Below are 10375 nucleotides of genomic sequence, written 5' to 3' on the forward strand. Positions count from 1 at the left end.
ACTGCAAACCAATCTTGGGGACAGACGCACCCAAAAATGTTTTCTTGGTCAACATCTTGAACGGTAGCCGATGAAAGGCCCGATTTAAAACTCGCAGATCCAAGATCGGTCGTAACTCACCGCCTTTCTTGGGTACATGGAAGTAAAGGCTGTAAAACCCCATCCTCATATCGGCTGGACAGAACGGCTCTATTGCGTCCTTCGCCAGTAGGACACTTTCTCTGTAGTGAAGTGGATATCGCTGAACTTGGGGGGCAACGGGTGAATTGAATCGCATAGCCGAGGCTGATGGTCCGCAGAAGCCAGCGAAATGGGCTGGGTAGCGCTGACCAGGCACATAAAAACCATACAAGCGGGACCAGCGGCACCACAGCCATACCCGCAGTGGGGCAGCAAGGTGTGTGGTTTGAGTGTAGAGTTCAGGGCTCACCTGGTTCCACGGGCTGGCAGAGGGTGCATGAGTAGGGCCTTTGTTGACGGTCTCGAACCGCCCGGTGCTGCCATCTGGCGAAGGAGTGAGGTCCGGTGCTTGGCCATACACAACTCCCCATGCCCTCTTGAGACCCACAGACAAAACTGCTCTCTCGTCGAGATCTCCAGATTCTCCACCTGGCCCTCCTCTAGGGGAGGGAGAGGTGCCTTCACCAACCCCCAGAAAGCAGCTACCTGTCTCCGGGCCTCTTGCTCTTTCAATCACCGCCAGGTTAGACGGGAGCCATGGGAAGGGCGGCCTGCCTGTGCCCAGCTCTACGGCACCACTTGTTGGAGGCTGCTGCAGATGCAGCACAGGAGCGGGGGCAGACCCTGGGGGCCACCCTCGGCGACGAACAAGCTGGGGCACTGCGGCCAGCAGACAGGTGGAGGCAGCAGCTGCCTGCCGAGGCAGGATGTGTCGGATCGCCTCAGTCTGCTTCAGACGAGAACTGCTGGGCAAAGCTCTCGACTGCGTCGCCGAAAAGGCAAGTCTGAAACACTGAGAAACTGGGCCTTGTCGGCATCCCTCATGTCTGCCTGACACAGCCAGAGATGGCGCTCCTGGACCACTAATGTGGACATCGCAGCCTGAAGTGCGCAACCCACTCAACAAAGGAACGACCACCGCTGAAGCGCCGTCTCGCCAACACACAAAGCTTCTGAGAGCGTGCTGAAATCGTAGTTCATAGCAGACATGGTTGAGCAGAACGATATTAACGCTTGGCTCCGAAGGGAAAAGCTGGTATGCATTGCACCTGCTGCCTTCTTATAGTCACTCTGTGATCAGCGGCAGCTGGATGCAATAATTCCATGCCAATGTGCAGAAAAGTAAGTCCACAGAAAGGAAACGCCACAATCCAGGTGTGTTTGGAAACTTTAAGTTGCCACTTTGTTGGCATCCTGCTCTTTTTATACAGCTATGTATTGTAGTCCAAATTCAAAATATTGGATATGGTTTTTTTCACTCGGCCCCCCGTCCTCATACGTGACACACATATAGGTTGCCAGATTGACAACACCAACAGGAATGAGCGCACTTGACGATGAATGAAATGAAATACGCTGTGTTTTCCACAGACTGGTAACCAGGGGTGCTGAAATACAGTTGGGTAAACTGGGTTTCAGAAACCAAAACAGAGACAGACAGACATAAATGAGCACTATTGACACTCCCAGCAGATGAGAACAGGTGGGAACTGCACAATCTTTAGAGGCCATTTTCTCCCTTTTGAGCTTTTTTGAGTGCCTACCTTCAAATGGCCACAACTTCTCCAAATTATATCAGATTTTACACATCATTGGAAAGCTTGGAGACTACACTTACAGAATCTATGAATAACTCAAAATGCCCCAGAACCGACTTGTGTCCCTACTTTCCGTGATTGGTCACATATGTATGTATGCGAGTGTTTAATAGGTGTATATGCACGGATCAAGTTTATATGTATATGTGAGTGTTTATTAGGTGTATATGCACGGATCAAGTTTATATGTATATGCACGTATGTGCAGGTGCAGGTGTGTTTGTATGCAGCGATTTATTTAGTGTTACAGAATCTATGAATAACTCAAAATGCCACAGAACCGACTTGTGTCCCTACTTCCCATGATTGGTCACATATGTGTTTAATAGGTGTATATGCACGGATCAAGTTTTTTTTTTAAGAACAGAATTAGAATAGTGAGTGTTAAAGTTAGAGGGTCAAATAAAGATGGAAGAGATGGGTTTTAAGTCGATTCTTGAAGATGGCTAAGGACTCAGCTGCTCAGATTGAGTTGGGGATGTCATTCCACCAGCAGGGAACATTTAATTTAAAAGTCCGTAAAAGTGACTTTGTGCTTCTTTGGGATGGCACAATCAAGTGACGTTCATTTGCAGATTGCAAGCTTCTAGAGGGCACATAAGTCTGAAGTAACAAATTTAGGTAAATGGGTGCAGAGCCAGTGGTAGTTTGTAGGCAAACATCAATGCCTTGAATTTTATGAAAGCAGCTATTGGAAGACAGTGCAAATTTATAAACAGAGGTGTGACGTGTATTGTTTTTTGGCTCATTAAAAATTAATCTTGCTGCCGCGTTCTGGATTAATTGTAAAGGTTTAATAGAACTGGCTGGAAGACCTGCTAAGAAGGCATTGCAATAGTAGCAATAATAATAGCAAATCTGCATGATTGGACAGTTTTAGCAATGTGGTCTGAGAAAGTCACTTGATCATCAATCATAACTCCAAGGCTTTCTAGCTGTTTTTGAAGGAGTTATGGTTGATGTGCCTAACTTGATGGTGAAATTGTGATGAAACGATGGGTTTGCTGGAATCACAAGCAGTTCTGTCTTGGCAAGGTTAAGTTGAAGGTGATGGTCCATCAGCCAGCAAGAAATGTCTGTTAGACAAGCTGAGATGCGAATAGCTTCCGTCGGATCATCAGGATGGAATGAGAGGTAGAGTTGAATGTCATCAGCATAGCAGTGGTATGAAAAGCCATGTTTCTGAATGACAGAACCTAATGATGCCATGTAGACAGAGAAGAGAAGTGGTCCAAGAACTGAGCACTGAGGTACCCCAGTAGTTAGATGTTGTGACTTGGACACCTGACCTCTCCAAGATACTTTGAAGGACCTATCTGATAAGTAAGACTCAAACCATTGAAGTGTGGTTCCTGAAATGCCTTTTGCCAGTAGGGTTGATAGAAGGATCAATAAAAGAAAAGTGTTTTTAATACAAAAAAAGTCAACCTTCAAATAATTATGTTCAGTTATGCACTCAATACTTGGTCGGGAATCCTTTTGCAGAAATGACTGCTTCAATGCGGCGTGGCATGGAGGCAATCAGCCTGTGGCACTGCTGAAGTGTTATGGAGGCCCAGGATGCTTCGATAGTGGCCTTAAGCTCATCCAGAATGTTGGGTCTTGCGTCTCTCAACTTTCTCTTCACAATATCCCACAGATTCTCTATGGGGTTCAGGTCAGGAGAGTTGGCAGGCCAATTGAGCACAGTAATACCATGGTCAGTAAACCATTTACCAGTGGTTTTGGCACTGTGAGCAGGTGCCAGCTCGTGCTGACAAATGAAATCTTCATCTCCATAAAGCTTTTCAGCAGATGGAAGCATGAAGTGCTCCAAAATCTCCTGATAACCAGCTGCATTGACCCTGCCCTTGATAAAACACAGTGGACCAACACCAGCAGCTGACATGGCACCCCAGACCATCACTGACTGTGGGTACTTGACACTGGACTTCAGGCATTTTGGCATTTCCTTCTCCCCAGTCTTCCTCCAGACTCTGGCACCTTGATTTCCGAATGACATGCAAAATTTGCTTTCATCCGAAAAAAGTACTTTGGACCACTGAGCAACAGTCCAGTGCTGCTTCTCTGTAGCCCATTTCCTGCACACGCCTGTGCACGGTGGCTCTGGATGTTTCTACTCCAAACTCAGTCGACTGCTTCCGCAGGTCCCCCAAGGTCTGGAATCGGTCCTTCTCCACAATCATCCTCAGGGTCCGGTCACCTCTTCTCGTTGTGCAGTGTTTTTTGCCACACTTTTTCCTTCCCACAGACTTCCCACTGAGGTGCCTTGATACAGCACTCTGGGAACAGCCTATTCGTTAAGAAATTTCTTTCTGTGTCTTACCCTCTCGCTTGAGGGTGTCAATGATGGCCTTCTGGACAGCAGTCAGGTCGTCAGTCTTACCAATGATTGCGGTTTTGAGTAATAAACCAGGCTTGGAGTTTTTAAAAGCCTTAGGAATCTTTTGCAGGTGTTTAGAGTTAATTAGTTGATTCAGATGATTAGGTTAATAGCTCGTTTAGAGAACCTTTTCATGATATGCTAATTTTTTGAGATCGGAATTTTGGGTTTTCATGAGCTGTATGCCAAAATCATCAGTATTAAAAAAGACCTGAAATATTTCAGTTGGTGTGCAATGAATCTAAAATAAATGAAAGTTTAATTTTTATCATTACATTATGGAAAATAATGAACTTTATCACAATTCTTTGAGAAGGACCTGTATGCAAGTGTTTAATAGGTGTATATGCACGGACCAAGTTTATATGCAAGTGTCTGTAGGTGTATGCACGCGTCAAGTTTATATGTATATGCAAGTTATTCACAAGAGTGTATGCATACATTGCTAACATTATACGTATTGGTATAGATTTCATTTTAGTGTTCACGTGTATTTCATACATGTATTTTTGAACATCCAGTAGTATGCATGTATATGTGAGTAATTTATAGGTGTATATACACGTATTTTATGTATGTATTCCTAAGCGAAGGAATACATAAGCGGGGAGCAGCAGCTCATTTGCATTTAAAGAGACAGGCATGAAAAAAGTAATGTGCAGTTTGTGAACAAACGTGAGAACATTGACCAACAAAACACAGCTGAAACACAAGGGTGTATTTATACACAAGCTAACCATGGCTAACAATGGACAGGTGAAGATGATTAGTTGTCATGGTGATTAACAAGGGTAGCTATGTAGACAAGATAACAAGGCAGACCAAAGCCACTAGAAGGCAACCCTCCAAACTTAAGCCAAAAAAGCAAAAGTTACAGCTAAAGCTAACACTGCGTTGAAGGGTAGGAGACCAAATCCCTTTTTTAATGGATGTCAATGGAGGAGAGGCATCACTGGCTGAATAAACAGCTTTTTGGAGGAACTGGCTTATAATTTAATTGAATCGACAACCTATCGGCTAAACTTCAGCATGTTTTATACAATATATATATATATTTCAGTTTTTGAAGCAGTACAGCACAAATTTTAAATAAAACACATAACTTTTAAAATATTGTTCTGAAGGGCATAGAACCTTTTCATAAAAAATGTATAAAATGTTCAATTAAATACTCTAAACTTAAAACTGAAGAAATACAAAGCTCATACATCTACAAGATTGTCACTGTTTCACTCCACTATTGATTCTAAAACATTTTTTGTTATTCAGATGTAAATTTACTTTATCAAGGGATTCTTCATAAACAGTTCTTCAGAGCCACAAAGTTCAATTTAAAAAACAAAAAATTGCATTTCTGTCTTATTTGTTAGGGTTATGAAAAGGTCATTATTTTACATTTGAAATGGGTTGAGAAAGAAACAATCAGCAAAAGTTTTGCTCTATGAACGCAATGATGAGTATTTTCAAAAACTGGGTACAATGAGGTGACATTATTTTACTCACCTTCAACCATGGATCATTAAAAGAAAATTTTAAAGTGTAAAAACATAAAAAAAATTACTTTCAACATACTGTACCATGAATAAAGTGAGATAATACAATGACCTGTGTCAATATATCAAGAAAAAGGGTCCTCATGACACGACCTCTATAACTTATTACTGCCAACTCTGTGCCCTATCTAGTGGATCTTTTTAGCATGAATGATAAGGCAAGTTTAATGCACTTCAAGGCCGGACTCATTTTGCTCACGTCTCTCAAACACAGTATCTGGAAATTACATCAACTCTTCACTTCGAGGAAATGAAACTTAAGCGCCATTTAGCTGTAGTGTGTCTCTGCATGTAGTGAAATGGCTGAAGCCAGGTTTTCTCATGACCAGTTCAGCTGTTCAGTGTGTCCGGATCTACTGAAAGATCCAGTGACTATTCCCTGTGGACACAGTTACTGTATGAGCTGCATTACAGACTGCTGGGATCAAGAGGATGAGAAGAGAGTCTACAGCTGCCCTCAGTGCAGACAGACCTTCAGACCAAGACCTGCTTTAAAGAAAAGCACCATGCTGGCTGAAGTGGTGGAGCAACTGAAGAAGACTGAACTTCAAACTGGTGTTCTTGCTGGACCTGGAGATGTGGAGTGTGACGTCTGTACTGGAAGAAAACAAAATGCCATCAAGTCCTGTCTGGTGTGTCTGACCTCTTTCTGTCAAAATCACCTTGAACAGCATGAGAATCTCTTCAAAGGAAAAAGACACGATTTAATGGACGTCACTAGATACATTCAGAAGATGATCTGCAGTAAACATAAAAAACTGCTGGACATTTTCTGCTGCTCTGACCAGCGTTGTATATGTATGCTCTGCATGGTGGACAAACACAAAAATCATGATACTGTATCAACTGCAGCAGAGAGGAAAGAGAAACAGGTACAGACTGAAAGACACTGATGTGCTTAATTTAAGCAATTTTGTGAAAACTTTTAAATTCCTTAAACAGCTGTAATTCTGTAAAAAAAAAAAAAAAAGCAAGGAAGTCTTTGTGGCAGATTGCAACCGTAGCAAAAGCTATGCATTTTAAAATGAAAATGTACTTGTGTAAACTTAACCTCAGTAGCACCTCTTGATATAGCCAAGCATTCACAGCAAAAACATGTATATATTAAATAAAGGACTTAATACCATTAGCTGAGAAAGTGTGTAACGTGTAATCAAAGACATTAGCCAGATTAGCATGTAATCAAAGGCATTCTGTGAGATGAATAAACAATGGCAGAAGTCCTCAAAACGTTTATTACTTTAAACATCACTCATATTTCTGTGATGTAACATTATTTGTTTTGTCTTATAGAAGCATTTGGGTTATACACAGAGAAAATACCAGCAGCAAATTAAGAAGAGAAATAAAAAATGTAGGGAGCTGAGAGAAGCTGTGGAGATTCATAAGGTGAGTTCTGAAAGAAAGAAGAACTGCTGGTTTCAGACTCAGTTGGTTTCAGACTCTTCTTCAGATGGTTATTGAGGGTGATTTTCAGTCCCACTGAAGCACAGTAGACTGTGTGAGCAGCAGTACGAGCTGATTGTATTGTGTGTCTTACAGCAATCTGCACAGACAGCAGTGGAGGACAGTGAGAGGATCTTTGGTAAGCTCATCAGCTCCATTGAGAAAAAACGTTCTGAGGTCACACAGATGATCAGAGATCAAGAAAAGACTGTAGTGAGTCGAGCTGAAACACTTATAAAGCAACTGGAGAAGGAGATTGACCAAATGAGGTCCATAGATGATGAGCTGGAGGAGCTTTCACAAACACATAATGACATCCATTTCCTCCAGGTTGAACCATGATCTCTACCATGGTAGAGTACCAGCAGAGTCCAAAAAAAATATGCACGCTGGTGTGAAAAAGTGTTGGTCCCCTTCCTGATTTCTTAATTATAATTTTTTTGCATGTTTTTCACACTTTAATGTTTCAGATCAAACAAATTAAAATATTAGTCAAAGATAACACAAGTAAACATAACATGCAGTTTTTAAATGAAGGTTTTTATTATTAAGGGAAAACAAAATCCAAAACTACACGGCCCTGTGTTTGCCCCCCTGTTAAAACTTTGGTTTATCTCACCTGAGTTCAGTTTCTCTAGCCACTCCCAGGCCTGATTACTGCCACACCTGTTCACAATCAAGAAATCTCATAAATAGGACCTGCCTGACAAAGGGAAGTAGACCAAAAGATCCTTAAAAGCTAGACATCATGCCGAGGTCCAAAGAAATTCAGAAACAATTGAGAAAGTAATTGAAATATATCAGTCTGGAAAAGGTTACAAAGCCATTTATAAAGCATTATGACTCCGGCTAGCCACAGTGAGAGCCATTATTCACAAATTGCAAAAACATGGAAAAGTGGAGAACCTTTCCAATAGTGGCCAGCCAACCAAAATTTACAGCGACGACTCATCCAAGAGGTCACAAGACCCCACAACAACATCCAAAGAATTGCATGCCTCACTTGCCTCAGTTAAGATCAGTGTTCATGACTCCACCATAAGAAAGAGTCTGGACAAAAATGGTTCAAAGATGACTTTAAGCTGAAGCAACCTTGGGTTCTGCAGCAGGACAATGATCCAAAACACACCAGCAAGTCCACGTCTAAATGGCTGAAGAAAAACAAAATTAAGACTTTGGAGTGCCCTTGTCAAAGTCCTGACCTGAATCCTATCCTGTGGCATGACTTTAAAAAGGCGGTTCATGCTCAAACCCTTTTGATGTGGCTGAATTAAAAGAATTCTGCATAGATGAGTGGACCAAAATTCCTCCACAGCGTTGTAACAGACTCATTGCAAGTTATCGCAAATGCTTGAATGCAGCTGTTGCTGCAATTGGTGGCCCAAATAGTCATTAGGTTTAGGGGGCAAACACTTTTTCACACAGGGCAGTGTTGTTTTGGATTTTGTTTTCCCCTAATAAAAAGTATCCTTTAAAAACTATATGTTGTGTTATCTTTTTTTACTAATGATCCGAAACATTAAAGTGCAACAAACATGCAAAAAAAAAAAAAAAGAGAGAAATCGGGAAGGGGGCCAACACTTTTTCACACCACTGTATATATTTAAAAAATATATCTGAATTTATAAACATTTATTTATTTTTTTACATTGAAAATGTCTGTTGGTTTCCACAGTGAGACGCATCCAGATAATTCCTCCCCCAGGACATGTGATCAAAAAAAAGCTTTTTTTAGTCACAATAAAACAACAAATCCTCGAGGAAGAACAGTCTACTTTTTAACTGAATAAAAAATTTTGTCACCTGCCCCTAGCTCTCGTTTTTGTGCAGTGCTTTGAAACCGAGCTAAACAAAATTGTATTATTATTGGTATTAGTATTATTGGTATTAGTATTTGCTTTACTCTACTTGGAGTTTTGTTAAATTGTCTGAATGCATCATCAGTATGCATGACTTATTTGATGTGGAACCAACAATAAATGTATGTATGTGTGTATGTGTGTGTGTGTGTGTGTGTGTGTGTGCGTGCAAGACGAAAATTTTATTTTTGCTTCTTAGACATATAAGCTTCTTATATAATTTCTATTAAATACTTAGAAATCTAGGGGACATGGTTGGTTACCTGAAATGGACACATGTTAAATATGCATTATAATTTTTTCTATCAACTTTCAATCCTGTCTACTATTTTACTTCTTTTTGTGCACTCTATCCACATGTCCTCAGTTATGGAACAATCAGTCACAAATAAAACTCTGATGGACACGCTCCAGCAAATTAAAAATGATATGCTGGCACATTTTGATGCTTAGTGCTTCCCTGTACTTAATTCATCTCGTTAACTTTGATGTTGCAAGGTTAATTTATGTTGTTAATATTCTTATTGCTGACTGAGTTCTGTTTTATCTCTGTTGTTGTTTCTCTCCTATGGTTCTGTTTGAAATATTAGTATTGTGTTATGTATGTGTGTGTGTGTGTGTGTGTGTGTGTGTGGATATATTTTGTGTTTGTTTGCTCTCATGCTGTCTGCCTCTCATCATTCATATTATACTGTATTATACTCTATTTTCTCTAATTCTGCTTCTTTCAGTTTTCTTCTGTTCTTAAAGGATGGTTAATGGTCTTAAAATAATTCATGTAATTGAGGAGCCTATTGACCGAAACTTGATCAACTAAAAGCATGGCTTGTCTACAATAAACCTAGGGTTATTACAATATCTGAAACCTGGTATCTTCCACTATTACTGATAATGATATTAGTTTAGATGATTACATGCTGTACAGAACGGATAGAGGCTCTAAAGGAGGTGGAGTAGCCACATGTGTATCATTAAGATTACTGTCACAGGTGTCTCAATAAATTAGAATGTCGAGGAAAAGTCCATTTCAGCAATTCAACTCAAATTGTGTAACTCATGTATTAAATAAATTCAGTGCACACAGACTGAAGTAGTTTAAGCCTTTGGTTCTTTTAATTGTGATGTTTTTGGCTCACATTTAACAAAAGCCCACCAATTCACGATCTCAAGAAATAAGAATATGGTGACATGCCAATCATCTAATCAACTCAAAACACCTGCAAGGGTTTCCTGAGCCTTCAAAATGGTAGGCTAGGCAATCATTCACCTTGGGTTAGTGGGGAATTGGTAACTCTCTATAAAACCGAGAGATAGGGCCTGGGAAAGGAACCGTCTTACACAAGATATAGCTGACTG

The 10375-nt window shown here is 40.7% G+C and overlaps 2 protein-coding genes across 2 annotated transcripts in view; both read left to right on the forward strand.

The window, feature by feature from the left end:
• The window catches only part of LOC127979099 (E3 ubiquitin/ISG15 ligase TRIM25-like), a 45838-nt gene extending 35770 nt beyond the window's left edge, over nucleotides 1-10068 (forward strand). The window contains exon 5 of the mRNA XM_052584243.1: nucleotides 8836-10068. Coding sequence (XP_052440203.1) covers nucleotides 8836-8942 — 107 coding nt within the window. The 3' untranslated portion in view covers nucleotides 8943-10068. The remainder of the gene's footprint in view (nucleotides 1-8835) is intronic.
• LOC127979100 (E3 ubiquitin/ISG15 ligase TRIM25-like) lies at nucleotides 5973-8827 on the forward strand. Its single transcript, XM_052584245.1, has 3 exons — nucleotides 5973-6586; nucleotides 7008-7103; nucleotides 7257-8827. The coding sequence occupies exons 1-3, from the start codon at nucleotides 6014-6016 to the stop codon at nucleotides 7500-7502; spliced, it is 915 nt and encodes a 304-aa protein (XP_052440205.1). The 5' UTR covers nucleotides 5973-6013; the 3' UTR covers nucleotides 7503-8827.
• Nucleotides 10069-10375: the final 307 nt, after the last annotated feature.

This window comes from Carassius gibelio, chromosome B19, assembly GCF_023724105.1.
Source record: "Carassius gibelio isolate Cgi1373 ecotype wild population from Czech Republic chromosome B19, carGib1.2-hapl.c, whole genome shotgun sequence".
NCBI lineage: Eukaryota > Metazoa > Chordata > Actinopteri > Cypriniformes > Cyprinidae > Carassius > Carassius gibelio.